We start from the raw sequence: 18,637 nt of genomic DNA, 5'->3' as shown, positions 1-18,637 counted from the left end.
AAGGGTCTCCTTGTCCTTTCTAGTGTGTCTTCTAGAGTCTTCCTGCCAGTTGTGATAATATGCCCCTTTGACTCGCCTTTCCCATAGGGCCCGTGGTGCCGTGCTGACCCCTCTCGGCAGGGGGCAGTATTCTCCCTTTGCTGCTTCCGGACATCCACGTAAGGCTCAGAAAAGTTAAATCTGATTTAAAACCATGTCTTGTTGCCGGTTTCGGGTCCTGATATTTTCACTTCTCTATAGCTGCAATAGAATTATTCCCATTCTCCTCCCATCCCCACCCAGGCCTAGAGCTAGATTACCTGCTCCAGCCCCACACCCATCCCAGAACAGCTAGAGGACAGGGAAGCATCTCGCAACATCCACTGGCAAAGACTTTACGATCTGTTTGGGTGGGCAAAGCAACGCACGTGAAACGCAAGGCAACCAGAACAGCATCCAATCCCGATTCGTGCGTCCCAGATGCAGCCGCAGGAAGAAAACAAGTGTTTGCGGAATTTGGTACCCAAGGCTATTCAGCAGGGCGTCCTCTCATCTCCGCCCCACTTTCTCTCACGGCCTTCTCACCCCGCAGCCCTCAAAGTCCATCAAGCAGATCCTAGGGGTGGGCCCTGGGTTCCTGACCCGGCTCCTGAGACCCAAGCCGGTTATTATCCACTCTCCATCAGCATCTCCTGGGAGCACCAGCGGGGATGGGCGAGGAGCGCAGGGGTGGGGGCTGCGAAGGACAGGCGGAGGGACGCGGCGAGGGGCGCTGGGAGCACGGCTGCCGGTCGGGGGCAGGGCGGGGAGACGCCGCGCGCAGCCAATCCCCAAGCAGCCCCCTCCCCGGCCGCCGAGAGCGGAGCGGGGCGGGGGAGCCAGGCGGTGGCGGCGGCGGCGGCGGCGGCGACGGAGGCTGCCGTGGGGAGGGATGGAGAGGGGAGGGGGGAGCGGAGCCGAGCGGAGACAGCCGCGGCGCTGCAGAGCGGCTGGGGCGGCGGCGCGGCTCCCGGTGCTCCCCCCGGCGCGCGCCCCGAGTCGGTGAGGGCCGGGCCCCGGCGGCCCCCGGAGTCATGGGCTGCATCGGCTCGCGGACTGTGGGTGGGTACGGCGGCCAGGCGCGGGTCAGGGGGCAAGCTTGCCCCGGGGCTCTCCTCCGGCCCCCTCCCCCATCCCCATCCTCGCCCCTGGGGACCTCCCTCAGGTCTCGCCTGGCCCTGCCTCGCGCCTTCACTTTCCCTCCATCCGCTGTGGTCCCTCCATCCCTCTGCCCTCGCGCCTCCAGGGCTTCCATCCCTCTCGGCTGGTTGCCTTCTCTCCATCGCCCTCCCGCAGGCGCGGTCCTTCCCCGATCACCTCTCCACCAGCTTCCTTCTTCGCTCCGTCGCTGTTCCCCACTCCCGGTGGCCGCATCCCTCCATCCCCAGGCCATCCGCGTCTACTCCGCCGTGGCCAGAGCCTCCCGGCGCCCCTCTTTCTGGAGCAGCCCCTCTTCTCAGAACCTCCTCTCCAGCCTGAGCCCTGACTTTCTTCCGCACGCCCCCTCCCATCCTCACCCTCCACCCTCCCCTCCGTATGGCTTGTGTGTTTTGCCCCCAACCATTTCCCTCTTGGTAGCCTTTTTCCGTCGCTCCTGCCTCCCCCGATTTGCTTTGTTCACGTGCATTTTCCCTCTGGGGCGGGGGCGGGAAGAGCGTGTGCCACCGGGAGGGAACGGGTTCCACGCCCGGAGGGAATGGGCTTGGGCCAGGGTGCTTGGGAAGAGCTGTGGACTCGGGGAGGAGGTGGAGGTTTACCGCCCCGAGAGGGGTCGGGAGCCCGCTTCCCAGAAGGGTGGGGTCCGCCTAGGAACCCTGGGACCCGCCTGCACCTGTCAGCGGGGGCAGGCGGGGCAGGGCCCGCTCTTTATTTACCTTTGACAGGGGGAGGGAAGAAAGGCGCTCTTCCTCCAGCCTCTGCCTGCCTTACTACCGCCCCCTTACCCCCACCCCACGCATCCACTCCACTTTAGGGCTGAACACATTAATACAGTCCTCTCCGAAACCCCCCAATTTTCCCCTTCCTAACTCCCAATTTCTCCCGCCTACACACCCTAGTGACCTCAGGCTGAGAGAATAATTCGTATTATTATTACAAACAAACTCACACTCCAGAAGCCTGATTTCTGAGATCCAGTTTATTTCCATGGAGACCCTCCTCTGCTTTCACCTCTTTCCTGATTCTCCTTCCCTCCATCTCTCTGCCCCCCCCCCCCCAGGCTCTGACTCAGCTCCCCCTCTTCCTCAAAGGCCACCTCCCCTCCCTCCCCTTGCTCCCACTCTCCTTTTAGAGCTTTCTCTGCCTGCCCCATCACTGTTAGGTCCAGCTGTCTTTCCTCTCTGACCTAGCCACAGGTCTTAGAGTCTCAAGAATCTCATCATCTCACAAGATTCCAAGAGAGAGCAAGACAACTTGGGGTGTATGGAGAGCCCCACCTTTCAGTTCCTGAGACCTCCATCCTCTTTGTTTTTCACCAGTTCTGTTGCTGTATGCTGGATGCTTCTTCATGCCCAAGACCCAGCCAGTACACTGCTTCAGAGAAAGGATCTATAATCCTAAACCCCAAAGGCAGAAGTTCATGTATGCAATGGCTTTAGGGCAGATGGCTCAGGCTGCCCCTTGATTCTTGAATCTCTCTGTAAATACTCAAGAAATTCTTCCCCAAGGCTTCCAGAGGATACTCTGAACTCAGGTCAGGAGTCTCCTTGGTTCCTCACTTTTTCACGAGTTCTCAAAGTGTCCTGTCCACCTCCCCCATCATCTTCTTTCATCTCACCTTGAATTTCTGTTCTTTTAGCTCTGAAATTAGGAAGTCCTCTTGTTACCTATTCCCATCTCTGTCTCTCCTCTTGAATCCATTTCCTGTCCCCTGAGAGAATTGGGCTCAAAGTCTCCATCTCATCTTCGAGTTCTCTGGCTCCAGGGGAAATAGTCTCAAGTCCTCACCTACCACCTGCCTCTATCCCCACCATATCTTTTCCTATCAACCAAGTTCCCTGACTAGTAGGAAGGCCGGAGGGGGAAGCCACATTCCTCTCATCCCTCAAATATCAAAGCCAGCTGCAGAGCTTCCCCTAGAAAGCTGTGTCCTTGTTTGTAGGGCAGTTAACTGGTGAGAAGTCTGGATCCAATAAAGACAATCTCAAAGATTCCTCGGCACAGAATGGAAAATGGTTTTTCTGATACAACCCAATCTCTGACCCCTCCCTCTCTGTGTAAACAGCATCAGACAGGGCCAGGAAGCATTTTTTCTAAGTGTGCTATTCCCCATTGAGCTGAAAATGAGTGTTTTGCTTCACATATTATTTCTCTCACCAGAAATTTGGGGATGGTAAAGACATAGAAGGAAATGGGTAGTCAGAAGTCATGACCATGGGGGTCAGGGGTGGAAGGGCTGGACCTTAGGGTGTGGCCTCTGCCTTTTATGGGAAGAGAGCAAGCAGAGATCCATGGGAATGAGGGTGAGCAACTAACCTTTGGCTGCTTCAGGGAACGAGGTGATTGCAGTGGATTGGAAAGGCCTCAAGGATGTCGATCAGATCAACATGGACAGCACCAGCTCACTGCATGGCAGCAGCCTCCACCGGCCTTCTACAGAGGTAAGGCTGGGTGCTTCAGAGACCCACCAACTACAACAACCTCACCCTCATCATCCCATAAAGTCCCAAGGGGGAATTCTCATCATAAATTCTACAGCAACATCCCATACACTCCTGTAGACTGAACAGACCACATCTTCCTGCTTCCCCGAAACACACACCAAATGCTCCACCCTGAGATCTTTCTCAGCCTCAGGAAGGGCTACCTCTCTGTGCATATCTGGAAGTCCCTCAGTGGAAGTCAGGATTGCACTTCTAGAGGTGCCGGATACCATCCCCTCTCCTCTCTCCTACAGCAAACACGAACAGATTTCTCCTGGGACGGCATCAATGTGAGTGTAGCCACCTCTAGCCCTCCTCAATCTACCCTGACCCTTCTTTTCTTATGTTCATTGGGACCCTCTATAGAGAGGCTGCACGAGCGCCCCCCTCCCCCCCCCCCCCCCCCCCCCCGTTCTGCTGACCTCCCAGTTCTCAGGGGTGTGCCAGGTTTATACTTCCTTGGTTTTCTTTATTACTTGCTTCCTTGGGTATCTACCTTCCTGGGAGCCAAAAACTCTATTCTACATGTAAGTCACCCCATACCTTCTTATTCCTCTGCCCACTTTCTTACCTTCCCTGTCCTAGCTCTCCATGGAGGACACCACTTCCATCCTTCCGAAGCTTAAGCGAAACTCGAATGCCTATGGCATTGGAGCCCTGGCCAAGTCATCCTTCTCAGGTGAGACTCCAAACTTGGGAGATGGGAATATTGACAGGATCTTCCTTGTGCCCCTGCTCCTCAAGAGGTTTCAAAGTTCATCCCCACAACTTTGAAACATCTGCCTTCCTGTCCAAGCATCTCTTGTCCTGAGGCTGCCCCTCAAGATGCCAAGGGGATACTTTCCTCAGTGGATGGAATCCCACGGAACCTGGGTGGGGAATGATGGGAGGATCTGCTATGAGTGTTGTACGATATCCTGATGGATGTGCGTGTTGATTCCACAGGGATCTCTAGAAGCATGAAGGACCACGTGACAAAGCCTACGGCCATGGGGCAAGGCCGGGTGGCCCACATGATTGAGTGGCAGGGCTGGGGGAAAGCACCGACAATTCAACCACAGCACAGCCATGAGGCTGTGCGCAGGGATACAGATGCTTACTCCGACCTCAGCGATGGCGAGAAGGAGGCGCGTTTCCTAGCAGGTACTTGTATCCTAAACTCTCAAATGATATGGGTTTTTTTTTTTTTTTTTGGATGGTCAGAGGCTGACCCTCCAATCTGCTCCCTTATGGCAAAATGGTCTCCCTGCATGTTGACCACAGGCTCATATTTTCTAACAGCCTTGATTTCAAGTGTTTTCCTTTTCTTTTTTTTTTTGGACTGGTTAATTCTGATAAGTGCCCAACATATATTTTTATTATAGCCTTAGAAAATGGGATTCAGATGAGATTTTGTGAGGCCATGTGTCCCAGATGTTTTCTTTCCTCTAGTATGGTACTGCCTTTCCCCTTGCCTCTCTTAGTATAGGCCTTGGAAAACTCAGTGGCCTTGGACTTCAAATGACTCTGCTTCTATTTGTTTCTAAAAATGAAAGAGGCCTCGGGAATTTCTTCTAGCCATGCTCGTCCACATTTGATTCCGTGAATTGGCTTACTGGACTCATGACTGTGACAGCTAGTGGATGATGCAGGGGGATGACCCTGTAGACGGTGGTTTAATTCTGATGACAGTGGCATAGGTCTGGTGACATGGGATGTACATACAGAGGTGAACTATCCTGCTGGCAGGGGTCAGGAAGATACCCAAGAAGAGCGGTAGGTCTGAAGAGAAGACTATGTGCTGTTGCTATGAGTGGTGGGTGGTAGAGGAAGTCTGGGTGGGGCTGGGTGATAGACGTGGAGGGCAGAGAGGGAGGACAAGGTAATAGCAATGGGAGCTTCGGCTTATTCACGGCTGTGACTAGACTAGGGACCCGCAATGCTCTCATCCTCACTATTCTGCCCTGCCTTTTCTAGTCTCTTGATATAGCCCCTTATATGACTGGGGACCCATGTTCACCTGATGCTCCCTTGGGAATTCTTCATTGATCTTGAAACCTACTACCTACATTCCTTTGTCCTAGACCATCTAAAACTAGGTTCAGTTTATTTCTTTAAAAAATATTTATTACTTTATTTATGTTCGTGTGTTTTTGCCTGCATATGTTTATGTGCTCCACATGTATGCAAGAGACTCTTGGAGGCCAAGAGTGTTGGAAACCATGAAGCTTGAGTTACAGGCTGCTGTGAGTTGCCTGGCTTGGGCTCAAAACCAAACTCAGGTCCTCTGCCAGAACAATAGGCTGTCTTACCACTAAGCCATCTCTCTAGCTCCAGGTTCAAATTCTAAAACCTCCAAAGACAAACTTCTGGAGCATCTAACTTTACTCTCCCTGGCTATCTCACCAGAAGGGCCTATCTTGTCCCCCTAGGAATTCTAAGTGTGACCTTCTGGACTATCCCCCGTGGTCTAGCCTTGTTTCAGAGTAATAGAGTAGTCATTGGCTACATGTGGGTATTGAGAATTTGAAATGTGACCTGTCTTAATAGAGATGTGCTATAAGTAAAGTACCAAGTGAATTTCAAAGACTTCATATGAAGAGTGTAAAATAGCTCATTAATAATGTTTATGTTGATTGTATATTGAAAGAGAATCATATATAGAGACTTAAATAAGATTTATTATAAAAAATAATTTCACTTGTTTCTGTTTTGTTTTCTTTCTTTTTTTTTTTTTTTTTTTTTTTTTTTTTTTGGTTTTTTGAGACAGGGTTTCTCTGTGTAGCTTTGCGCCTTTCCTGGAACTCACTTGGTAGCCCAGGCTGGCCTCGAACTCACAGAGATCCGCCTGGCTCTGCCTCCCGAGTGCTGGGATTAAAGGCGTGCGCCACCACTGCCTGGCTGTTTTGTTTTCTTAAATGAAATGATACATGGTTTATATTTTACTTCACTGAACCATGCTGCACCAGGTTTCTCCACACCCCTTTCATGGGTCTAAGGGTTACATGAGGACTCTTAAGATAATTTTAATTTCATTTCTTCTCATAGGAGTCATGGAACAGTTTGCTATTTCTGAGGCTACACTTATGGCCTGGTCTTCCATGGATGGTGAGGACATGAGTGTGAATTCGACCCAGGAGCCACTGGACTGCAACTACAGTGACAACTACCAGGAGCTGATTGAGAGTCAAGGTGAGAGGCGGTTCTAGAATCCAACCCCTAATGCCTAAGAGGCTTCTCAGCAATTTGGGCTCCCTCTGCCCTCTTCTGTTCTTTTAGGACTTTCCTGTTTGCCTCAGCTTCTCCACTACCCCCATACCTACACTGTAACCACATGATAGGAGTTCTGTGCGCTCTTCTCACTCGCTGTCTGCGATGTTCTGTGGCTTCTCCAACCTTGCTCATTCTCTTTACAGATGCACTAGCTCAAGCCCCCATGGATGGATGGCCTCACTCCTATGTGTCACAGGGAATGTACTGTCTGGGGTCATCAGATGCCTGGGAAGCGAGTGATCAGTCCCTCATTGCATCTCCAGCTACAGGATCCTATCTTGGCCCTGCATTTGATGACTCACAGCCTAGCCTGCATGACATGGGACCTTCCCAACCTGCTTCAGGATATTCTGCTCAGGAGCCTCCACCTTTCTTGGGGGTGGACACTGACTGGGCACCAGAGGTTGGTGGGGTGGACCTGGCCAGGGGATCTGTAGAGGAAGAGAAGAGACCACTGGCCCCCGAGGAGGAAGAGGATGCAGGATGCCGGGACCTGGAGTCACTTTCTCCACGAGAAGACCCGGAGATGTCCACTGCTCTTAGCCGGAAGGTGTCTGATGTCACGTCCTCAGGTGTGCAGTCCTTTGATGAGGAGGAGGGGGATGCCAACAACTAGCTTCTTCCCGCCCCACTCTGACCTGAGGGGCATGGCTGCAACCCATACCCTCCCAAGCTCCAGCAGCACAGATGAAACCCAGGCAGAAGACAGCGAGGAACTGGGAGCTTTCAGCCTTCACCAGCCCGCTAGCAGCCCTGGAAAGGGAAGGACCAGCAGGGGGTTTTATCTAGGCTTGTACTCCAGAAACCATCATTCCAGGAACTGAGACCCAGGCAATTAGGTGGCTGTGAACCTGGCATGGTGGTGGGAGATGAGCCATCGCTATGGTTCTGGGGTCCATGCCCAGGTGCGCTGTGTTGAACACTGAATCTCAGTTCTTACACCCCTGATTCCGTCTTCCAGGAGCCTTGGCTGTGCTGTCTGAATGCCTCCTTTCTCCATTTCACTCCTGCTTTTCTGATTCTGTTTTCTCTGGCTATGGCATCAGTGCATCCCCACTGTGGGAAAGCAGGCCTCAGGGGCTGTTGGACATGGCTTGGCGGTGACAGGAGAGTGGCCTGAACGGCCCTTCTGTGTTTAGCATAGACACTGTGCCCAATTCAGGCAATCTTTGGCTTCTGGGATCAGGAGCCAAGGACGAGATGGACATAGCAGCTGGGATTGACAGAGGTCACACAGTATGATTCTTTATCCCAAAGTCCACTCAGAAACAGGAGGGTCACCAATGAGACAAAGAATAAACACAGCCACTTGAATGTCCTGTGGCTGGAAGGAGGACCTTTAGGATACGGAAGAAGGCTCAGTAGGGTTGGTTACTCCAATTCTGGCTTCCCTTTATACCTTCTTCCACTTAGAGCCCAGACCCAAGGAGGGTGAGCGGGCACCAGTCTCAGATTGTTGACCTAGGATGCATTGTCCCCGTCAGTGAGGGTACCGTGAGGGCTGGGCCTCCCTCTACCTTCCCCTAATTCTCTGGAGCTGTTTACACTTTTCTCTTTGCCTTTTCTACATTTTTATAACTTCTTGGGGACTCAGGGTTGAGCAGAGTGGAGTGGGGAGTCTGGTGCTGTCACTGCCTTGGCTGGGCTGGGCTGATGGCTGAGGGCCAGGGTGGACACTGGCTGCTTCTGCGTTCCTGTCAGCTGTTCCCAGTGCTCCTCCGCCCATTGTTCCTTACAGGACTGGTTGTGGTGAGACATAAGCTTGCCCTCCCACACCTCCCCTGCCATTTGGAGCGGACCATGAGGACAGGGAACAGCAGCAAGTCAGTGCAGTATTGCTATGAGGGTGCTGGAGCAGCCGTAGCCTCAATCCGGCCCTTGGCTTAAACAGTTTCAATAGGAGATGCCCAAGCTTGTCACTCCGTTTTTCTTCTTCCTCCTGTCTGTCCCTGGCTCCAGTTCCAAGGCTTTGTGTCCCACTCTAACTGTCAGGGGTCCTAAACTACTCCCTCACCCACAGGAACGATGAGGCTCAGAGCTGGAGTGATTCTGTTCATCCGTGACTCTGTCCTGCACCACATTCATACACTGACGTGTAACCAGAGTCGGTGTCTCACATCCTCCAGGGGAGGGGGAAGCATAGGATCCTGGGGTCTGTTCATGTAGGAAACATAGGAGTAGACCTGGAGAGCCAAGAGAGGTGAACAGTCACGTAGCTCATCTAACGCTGCCTGAATGGGAGAGGATACCTCCTGTGTGCCAGTGTGTTGTGGTTTAGCCTATCAGGACCTCATTTCTAGGACTAGGAAGGGCTAGCCTGCCAACCCTGGCAACTGCCCCTAACCCCTGGTCTTCTGTCCTAGCTCCCTGGGAATTTGCATGTTCAAGCTAAACTACTCCCAGGGTCTCTCTGCCTTGTCTAGCCTGCTCTATCAACATGTTTGTCTCATCTCAGTGCCCCCGCAGTCTTCCCCGAGGTGACGGTGGACATTGAGTCCAGTGAGCAGGTTTATTCACGTGGATCCCCTTTTGCTCAGGGCCCTGGAGAGTTAGGAAGACTAAACTAAAACAGCTTTCCTTCCTCCTCCCATTCCTCAAGGAAGCCAAATGGTCCCCTATGAAAGACTACAAAGGACCTGAAGGAACTTAGTAGGGTTTGTACCTGAGCAGGGCTTGGTTTCCCCAGGCTGCTGGCAGACTGCCACAAAGGCAGGTGAGCCCCACCCCACTCTGAAGAGAGAAGACTCAAGGAGCTGGCCCAGGACCATTTTGAACTTTTTTGGAGGGAGGGACCACCTCTCTGGTGCTGGGGGCAGGGTGCATGGGGGTTTGCTTCTGGCCTACTTTAAGGGGAGGGGTGGGGCATGTGCAGGAAGAGGCTGTTAGGGGTGGGTGGGAAGGGTTGCTTTTCCTTTGGGGTTAAAAGCTGTGCAGCACGTTTTACAGCAGCTGGGGAGCAGGGCTGTTTTTTATATTCTTGTGAATGGAACTGCTCTTGCGGAATGATTTTTTTAGGGGGGGTACACTTTAATTTTCAATTGACTTTATTAAATGAAAATCCAAACCTTCCATTCCTTCCCTTCCATTGCCCTCCCCCAGTTCACACACCTCCCTTCTTTTCCTTGTGTTAAGGAGGGAATCTTGAAGGATGAGTTCTTAACCCTTTATATCCCATACTCTGTCTTCCAGGTCTGAGACATATCCATTTTTATGGTCAGTCTTAGCATGTTTTCTTAATGTGAAACTCACCCCAAGCCCAGGAAGGATTCTATGACATATATTACAGAGAGAATTCTATATAAATATATATAAGTATTATAGATTATATACACATGGGCATGGGCTTGGATGCCCCTTGCTAATTCTCCTACCTAGGCCTCAGTGTCTTTCTTGGCCTGGGAAGGTGGAGGGAACCCATGTTGGAGAAGGCCAGAGGCTGTGTTCAATGACACTAAACAGAATGTGGTGGCATCCTCTGACTATGAGTGTCTTATTTGGGGGGACAGAACAGACCTGGGCAAGGGGGAGGGGCAGGAGGAGAATATCTGAAGGCTCAACTGCCGAACTAAAGGCACACAGAGAGGGAAGGAAAAGAGCCCATGAATGGAGCTGGGCATCTGGCTGCTCAGAATATGTGGCCTCTCTTTCTAGGTGAAGCAAGCTAATGCTGTGCAGGACAACTGTCAACCTCCTGGCTGGTTTGGAAGGAAAAAGATGGGAGTCCTCTAAGGATGGAGCAAACTAAAGCTTGCTACCCTCAGGGCACCCCCAAGTCTATGCCAGAAGATCCCGAGGAGCTATTATAAAGGACTGGAATCTGCATGACCCTGCTGGATGAGAGCCTTTCTGGTGCTTGGGGAGGAGCCCCAGGAAGAGTGACTCCCAGGCAGAGATGACTCTTGGCAGCTAAGCCAGCCATTGCGGCGGACGAGAGGGAATATGCATGTTCCAGGGGTAACATGGAACTAGGCAGGGAGACTGTGATATAGGAAGGCTTTTTGCTGCAGGGTCAGACACATGCACTGGGCCATGACACCTGCCTCTCCACACAGAGCCCCTGCCAACCTCTTCCAAGGAACTGCACTTGGTTTCCTGGAAGCAAGGGTTGGCTTTTTCAGCCCTGAAAATCAGCCTGGCCGGGGACAGGCAGTGGCAGCAATGACTAGGTCTGGAAACAGATTGCGGGGAGCAAATAAGAAGATGGTAGGGCTGGCAGGTTGAGGTGCACATTGTCAGGTGGTCAGTCTGCAGGGCAATATTGTGGTCCCACATCCCTTCCAATGTGGCACTTGCAGAGTCAATCAATCTGAGCCTCCGCTTACCTATTCCATGTGGAAACCGAAATCTAGACAGGCAGGCCAGGATGGCAGCTGAACAACACTGGGAACTGTGGGAGGTTAAAGACTGATGGGGACTGAACCTGCACAGCAGGAAAACACAGAGATCTTCCAAGCTTGGGGCCTTGAACCCTGCCTGGAAATGGGGGAAGGGGTCTGATGGACCCAAATTCTTCCCTGCTCAAGGCCAAGTTCTCCTCAAGACCATCACCATCACCTTCACAGTAGGGGTAGAAACAACATGAAGTGGGAGCCTCCTCAACTTCAAGGCACCCCTATGACACACAAGCCCACTTCCTGGCATGGGCCCCATGGTTTTTATGAAGAAAGCTTGGAGGGGGTTATTCACAGGATCAGCTCATCTTCATCTTCCTCATCAGTGGACCGAAGGCTGGGGCCATGCAAAATGTCAGCCAGGTCCTCCTCAGGTCCTGGGCTTCCCACCATCTCTAGCTCCTCCAGCTCACCCTCTGCTCTGGCTGGGGCCACACAGTGAGGGACCTCAGGAGATGGTGGTGGTACAGGAGTCTCTGGCATGGGAGGAACCATGCCTTCTGCTCCAGGAGCCCCATTTCCACCCTCAGGCAGACTCCAGCCCTCTGCAGGAGGGGGCGGCCCCCCCGGACTCTTCCGAGTTGAAGTTGTATTCCGGAAGCTGGCAAGAGGAGGGCGGAGCTGCACGCCAGATTTGGTGTGGCCCTCGATAGCTTTCTGTAGCTGGGGAGGAAGAGGAGAGGTAAAGAGATAGACGATGAGAAGGAGAAAGAAAATGGGGGACAATGGGAGAGACCGCAGGAATGGACAAAACGGGGAAACCGAAGTGGAAAGAGTGGTAAGGAGAGAAGCAGAGACAGACAGCGAACGGTCAGAGGGAAAGACGGAACTATTCCTTCACATCACCTACTCGCCATCCTCCCTGAGAAAGCACCGCCCAGGAGACACTTCCCTCCTAGTGACCGCTTCACACCTCCCACATATTCCCACACCCTTCCCCATAGCTCACCTAAACCCCACTCCCCAAACCAGGCCACTGGGAGAAACCACATGGGGTCCCTTCTGGGCTGGAGAACTATGTCACCTAGAGGACTGTGACTACAACATGCCTTACAGGCTCTCCCTTCTGGAGGGACATCTGCTCTACACGTTCCCCACCCATGTCCCCTTGTCCTGGGTCCATTCCTCCCTCTCTCTCTGGTCAAGTGGGGCCTAGTCATCCTTACCTCTTCTAGTGCCAAGACACCTCTGAGCTTCCCCATGCTGGTCACATAGGCAAGATGGAGGCCAAGAAGTGAGAAGAGTGTATGAGTCTGATGGGGAAAGCACAGGTCAGCACGTCCCCACTTCTGCCCTCCCTAAAGCCCTGGGCAGTCAGCAAGGGCTTGCCTTGTGCAGCGTGGTCTGCTCCACCAGCTGGAAGGGAGACTGGTCGATACAGCAGCAATCAAAGCATACAGGCTGGCGCAGCTGCTCCTGCTCCCAGGCCTCAATCTGTTGACAGAGTATCACAGAGACCCCTTGAACTTCAGGAGCTCAGCTTTGGCCCACAGGAACCACCACAGACATTCTTGATCAACAGGTACACCTTTTCTTCTCAGAGGGTCACAGCATCCTTCTCCTCCATTATCTGGCCTCAAAGGCCACCTTTCACCCTCAGGTAACCAGAATATGGGTCCTTCTTGTAGTCTTCTGTGTCCTCCTGGTCTCCAAACACTTATTAAACTCCAACCTTCATTGTGTGCCATACTGACACTCCCATTCAGATGTATGTTTTGCTATCTAGTAATTCCTATCATACCTTGACATTTTGGGAGCCTTTGCTTTTCAGAAATGGCATTGTTTATACTCAGCCTTCTGATGGCACTTGCCTTTCCTCTGCTGACTAGATGTACACTCATTGGTAGGGCTAAGTGATATCAACAGTTGGAGAACGAGGAAGCTACCCCTTATGAGTAGAGCACAGTGAATAGTTGCTGAATCTGAGTAGACTCCCTGTACCACTTGGTATTTAGTTGACTTGGACTGTCTATGTTTTGCTTGTCTTTTTTTTTTTTTTTGTCTATTAACCAAATCATTAAGGCTCAAAGCTAGCTATTATCTTGAATTACATACCTACAACCCAAGATGCCAGATAAGCCACTCTCTCCAGGACTCATAAATTAATCTAAGATGTTCTTTGGTCCTACCCCAGATGATGTCACACTTCAACTCTCTTATTTGTCCAAATCTGCACTCTAACCTTCAGAGATTACCAGCAAAGGCTAGCTTGCTCCTTGTCCTAGGATTGAGCTGTGAGTCCACATGGAGGCTCCCTCCATGTGTCATGTTCTGTTGACATTTCTGGACACAGCTATGGGTCCTCTAAACTCCCATGGTCCTGACTAAAGTTTTACATGGAGCCTAACTGGCTCTTAGTATAAGAGTATGTTTGTCTGAAATGTTGCAAAGAGGATGGGGTTAGAGGACTTAGATAGGACTCGTTTTCTTGGTCCTTCTGAGATCACACCAGGCCTTCTCAGCTACCCCCACCCCTCTTTTTCCCAGTAACAACAGCAGCAACATTTTCAGAGAATATTTGTCAAGCACTTCATCTGTATTGGGCAAAATTCTAATTGCTGTCCATGTCTTACTCATCGAATCCTCCTAACAACTCCACTGCAGACGAAGGAGTGGGGACACACAGTACCAGGGGCTCCATAGGCAGTGATTGGAGGACTCTGGCATTTGTGTGCTGACCACATACCAGATACATCTCCAGTTTTTGTCCAAAGGGAGGAGGATGTTGCTGCTGGATCTTATGAAAAGTTCAACACCAGTTAAAAACCAAAGCTCTCACTATGTGAGGCTTAAATCACAACAGGGACAGCGGATGAATTCTTTTCACTTTGAATTCTTTCTCTAACTTCTATATTGACTCAATATGATTTTTGTCAAAATCTATATCCTGATATTGTCAAGGTTGTCATCTCTCAAAATATATGAAATTTTTACTTTTACTGGACTTTGTTCCTCAGAAATGTCTCTTCAATATCTGGTTTTGGAAGGTATACACTAGAAATATATAATCAGTCTTCTTTTTGTACCTAGATGCACGTCATTTCTAACAGGCATTAAAGGGACATATTCATCAACTGGCTGGTTTCCAGTCTTCTTGGTACAATAAGAAATGGCGGCGTACACCTTTAATCCCAGCACTTGGGAGGTAGAGGCAGACAGATCTCTGTGAGTTTGAAGCCATCACAGTGAGTTCCAGGCCAGCCAGGAACTGCACAGTAAGACCCTGTTTCAAAAACACAACAAAAAAAAGCAATACCTTCACTGGATGAAACAATCCATTCCAGGCTGTGGATTTTCTTACCTCTTCAGGTGACATGTTATCCACTAAATCCGTTGAATCCTAGGGGAGAAAGACACAGGGCCAAGTTCATTACGTTTCCTTCTCAGGCTAGTTATAGTTTTCAATGGAGCAGAAACCATGTCTCCCTGGGCAGGTGAGTCCAAGAAGTCACCTTTTCAAACCATCACCCTTGGTAGGACCTCTGCCCTTCTGAGGACCTGAGCTTCCTTCTTCCTCTCGACACATCTTCTCTTACCTGGGCTATTTTCTTCTTTGTAGAGTGAGCTCTGCCCAGCAAGCAGCGCAGCAGGCACCGGAAGATGGATGATCTTTGACCTGAAAGGAAGAGTGAGAAGATTGGGGGTGGGGTGACCAGGTGCTTCCAATGGCCCCTGGCACTGCACCACCCAAGAGCTGTGCTTCCTCTGTGCTGTGCCTCAGTGGATTCCTCTTCCAACTCCCTAGGACAGCATCATGGGATTTATCCATTAGAGTCATCTCTTGAAATCACCTAGCCTCACATCTTACAAGAGTAGCTCTTAGTAAAGGTGAGTCCAAACATAACTCTCAAGACATGCTGAGGTCTTTACCTGCAGGGTCTGGGGCTTCAGGTGGCTGTTTGTGGTTGGGCAGTGGCCCATTAGGTTCTTCAGGGTATGATGGAACAGTAGGAAAGAGAGGAGGTGGAGGAGGAGGAGGAGGAGGAGGAGGAGACAGTGGAAGCTGAAAATAAAATAAAAACATTCTCAGTCTCAGAAAAGAGGCCACATGATACCTTGCTGCCTTTACTAGCAGGGGCCCTGGGAGATCTAACTCTATACTGCCCCCACCCCGGCCCCCCGAATTCCCTTTTCCCTCTCAAAACACCACTCAGGCACTGGTCTCTTTTGCACTGGATCCAGTTTGGTCACTTTCTCACTTGTCAGTGTTTCCCTTCCTCTTTCCTTTTTCTAGCACCTGTCACAGCAAAGCCCAGTCCAGCCCCGCCCAGCACAGTCCATCCAAGCCCAGCTATCGCAGGAGAGATATCACTAGCGACCCCTACTGGCGTTTTCCCTTCTGTCAGCCTCCCTTTCCCTTCTGTCTTGGTTACCTCCGTCTTCCTGGAGAGGTCCTCGTCTTCATCCTCATCCACAAAGGCGAAGGACTCGGGTCGACCGCCAGGGTACCACTCTCCAGCCAGCCGTGCTTTGCCATCAAAGGGCAGCTCCGATAACTTGCGAGCCATATCCTGGGCAGCCCTCAACCTTCGCTCTGCACACAGGTGGCGCTGTAGGAGGGACTGCAGTTCTGAGCGTTCCACGGAGCCCAGCAAGATCATTGAATCTGGGGGTCGACAAATGCTTCCCTGAGGGCCTGCTCCACACCTGCATGTCTATCAAGTCATGCGGCAGGAGCTCAGGGCCTTTTCTTGTTCCAGTTCTTACCTTATCTTACCAAAAACTTCATCTTAAAAGTCCTCCAGGGTGGCCTCCCTTGATCCCTTTAATTTCACACATTTAGCACGTACGGACCCAACTGGCAGCACACTAATTGGTGCTAATCTGTACTTATCTGTATGATGCCCTAATATAGTATTTGCAGATATGTAAGCTCGCTATTAAAATATGCTGATCAACCCTATCCAAAAGTAAAGAAACTTGAGAGGCAGTTGTAACAGTCTGAAACTCAAACACACTCTGAAAGAAGTCTACAAGCAACACTAACATCGGGTCCTCCATCCTGGAAGAAGTTTCATCCCCTAAAGCACCTAGGCCCTGATAGGACGTGAACAAAATGCTCCCTTTCCAGGAGGCCTTGTATGTGTTTGTAGAAATTTCGCTACAATGCTGAACATTTTCTTTAAGTTAACTGCCATATCACTGCATCAAGGGCACTAAGACAGGCCTCACGGTTACATCTTCGTCATCATCACGAAAACTTGGCACCCCAATGACTGCACCCTTGCTCTAAGGAAGAGCCGTGGCTTCAGAAGCTACTTAGAAGGACTCTGAGCTTAGAGGCAATGTCTGAACTAATGTAGTTCGAGAAATTTGGATGCTCAGAATGTCTGAAGTCAAAACTAACATTACTCCTGGCTCCAAATAGCTCCTCATGTCTATTTTCTAATGCATTAATTCACAGACTAGAGAAGCAAGTACTGAATGTCCAGGAAACACTTAGAACTCTAAGATGCAGAGATTACAGTCTCTACATTCAAGGACTACCCAATCTAATGAGAAAGACAGACTACAGTGAGAAGCGACACACAGCAGAGCGAAACGTCAATGGCGGGCAGGAAGAATGGTGGACGAAAGGGAAAGGGAAATCAACATTTATGAAAGCCATTTACTTCTCCATGAGGAACAGTTTGCACTCTTCCTTTGGTTGGCCATTAAAGAAATGACAGGATCTAGTCAAGTAGGAGAGGGCCCAAGATTTTCAGTTGACCCACATTGATTATGAAGTCTCTGCTTCTGAAATCGCTTACCGGCCATGAACATACCTCTCATTCTGATGCTAGAGATGCTTCCGCCGTAAATCACAGACGTGCACAGAACAACAACAAAGTGAGCTGCCTGAATCTTATGCTCCCAGCTGAGGCTGAACAAACACTCACCCAGCCTTCTCATTTCGGCCCGAGTAAACAGTGCTCGGTTAGCAGTCTATCTAATGCCACATTGTTTTTGGACTCTTTGCACTTTGTGTGGTGACTCTGCTGTGAAAGTGTCCCCCAGATGTACTGCTGAAGTGCTGTCTACTGATCCTAAGCAGGGGAAGGGGAGGCTGTGCTTTGCCTTGTTGAGAAAATACGTTAGGTGAGTTCCACTTAGGTAGGATTGTAGTGCTGTTGGCCATGAGTTCAGGGTTAATAAATGAAGAAATGTCTATTAAATAAGTTATCTTAAAACAGAAAACATGGTTATGTATTGATTGCTTGGGAAAAATTCCATGACCAGAATCAAGGGACTTAGCTCTGTATTTCCTCTTGGAGTATTTTTCTGCAAACTGTTCACTAATTCCAGGCTCATAGAGACTTTAAAATTCATGGCTGCCATGAAGAGTCAGAATTGCCTGTATTTTCTTAATTGGATTTTAACTGCCTTTGTGTGCCTGTGTCATGGCTGTGTTTATCACATCCTAAAGGAAGAGCATGCTCCTCATTAGTATAAGCTGAGCTTCCCTTAGTAGCTAGAAAGCTCTAAGTTCAAGTCCATCCCTGTGATGGTGAATCCTACTGTCAGCTTACCTAGATTCTGAATCACCCAGGAGACTGGTGAGGCACACCTCTGGGTGTGTCTACAAGGGCATTTCTAGAGATCAAATGGGAGCAGGAAGATCCACTCTGAATATAGGTAGCACAATCTCATGGCTTTGCCTCCCAGAAAAATAGAAGGAAAAAAAAAAAAAGAATGAAGCCAACTGAGCACCAGCTTCTTCTCCTAGGCATCTTGGCCTGCCACGATGTGTGCTGCTCTGTCCCACGATTCTCTCTCTACCACAGTGGACTGACCTCTGAAACCATGAGCTGAGATAAGCATTTCTCCCTTAATCTGTTTATATTAGGTGTTTTTTGTTTGTTTTTCTTTTTTAGATTTATTTATTCATTATGCATACAGTGTTCTGTCTGCATGTTTGCCTGCTGGCCAGAAGAGGGTGCCAAATCTCATTACAGATGGCTGTGAGCCACCATGTGGTTGCTAGAAATGAAACTCAGGACTTTTGGAAGAGCAGCCAGTGCCCTTAACTGCTGAGCGGTATCTCCAGCCCTATATTAAGTGTTTTAATATCAGTGTTAGAAAGTAGCTAAGGTGACACTGGTGATCTCTGCTTCTGGACAACTCTGCTTCGGTCACCAGCTGGGTAGTCAGTCAGCTTCCTTCCTTCCTACTTACCTTTGGAATCAACCAATGGTAAAGTCTTGACTGTGGTGGTCTGGAGTAGGTTTCTCAGTTCCCCATATGTGCAAGAAGCTGAAACAAACTTCACATCACGTACCATGATGTCCTCAACAAAGATTGTAAATTTGCTAAGGAGGGAGAAAGCATCCTGGGTTAGCCCACTATCGGCCTATG

At 50.4% G+C, this 18,637-nt stretch overlaps 2 protein-coding genes across 5 annotated transcripts in view; one reads left to right on the top strand and one right to left on the bottom strand.

Annotated features, from left to right (window-relative positions):
- Positions 1–915: 915 nt before the first annotated feature.
- Positions 916–10,382, top strand: Fam131b (family with sequence similarity 131 member B). Of its 4 annotated transcripts, none has more exons than XM_052722097.1 (7): positions 916–1,020; positions 3,508–3,617; positions 3,914–3,949; positions 4,245–4,338; positions 4,605–4,802; positions 6,687–6,830; positions 7,055–10,382. In XM_052722097.1, exons 2-7 carry the CDS (start codon positions 3,564–3,566, stop codon positions 7,525–7,527), a joined length of 999 nt encoding a protein of 332 aa, XP_052578057.1. In that variant the 5' UTR covers positions 916–1,020; positions 3,508–3,563; the 3' UTR covers positions 7,528–10,382. The 4 variants fall into 4 exon arrangements, with proteins under 4 accessions (XP_052578057.1, XP_052578056.1, XP_052578055.1 ...); XM_052722095.1 differs by having other exon boundaries at positions 932–1,080; XM_052722098.1 differs by lacking the exon at positions 916–1,020 and adding an exon at positions 2,354–2,710.
- A 110-nt stretch (positions 10,383–10,492) lies between these two features.
- Positions 10,493–18,637, bottom strand: part of Clcn1 (chloride voltage-gated channel 1) — a 30,269-nt gene continuing 22,124 nt past the window's right edge. Inside the window, exons 16-23 of the mRNA XM_052722100.1 lie at positions 18,458–18,591; positions 15,676–15,908; positions 15,173–15,305; positions 14,839–14,918; positions 14,604–14,642; positions 12,632–12,736; positions 12,469–12,555; positions 10,493–11,965 (exon numbers count right to left, since the gene is read on the bottom strand). Coding sequence (XP_052578060.1) covers positions 11,594–11,965; positions 12,469–12,555; positions 12,632–12,736; positions 14,604–14,642; positions 14,839–14,918; positions 15,173–15,305; positions 15,676–15,908; positions 18,458–18,591 — 1,183 coding nt within the window. The 3' untranslated portion in view covers positions 10,493–11,593. The remainder of the gene's footprint in view (positions 11,966–12,468; positions 12,556–12,631; positions 12,737–14,603; positions 14,643–14,838; positions 14,919–15,172; positions 15,306–15,675; positions 15,909–18,457; positions 18,592–18,637) is intronic.

The sequence above is a fragment of the Peromyscus californicus genome, unplaced genomic scaffold (genome assembly GCF_007827085.1).
Source record: "Peromyscus californicus insignis strain IS unplaced genomic scaffold, ASM782708v3 Scaffold_6__1_contigs__length_162567912, whole genome shotgun sequence".
Lineage (NCBI taxonomy): Eukaryota > Metazoa > Chordata > Mammalia > Rodentia > Cricetidae > Peromyscus > Peromyscus californicus.
Note: the sequence above shows the minus strand (reverse complement) of the source record. Positions and strands in the feature narration are given on the sequence as shown.

Bases quoted from the DNA above. Each gene is read 5' to 3' on its own strand.
- Fam131b (XM_052722095.1), top strand. From the start codon at position 1,053: ATGGGCTGCATCGGCTCGCGGACTGTGG. The intron at 3,950-4,244 runs GTGAGTGTAGCC...TCCCTGTCCTAG, and splicing joins TCTCCTGGGACGGCATCAAT to CTCTCCATGGAGGACACCAC. The intron at 4,803-6,686 runs GTACTTGTATCC...TTCTTCTCATAG, and splicing joins GGAGGCGCGTTTCCTAGCAG to GAGTCATGGAACAGTTTGCT.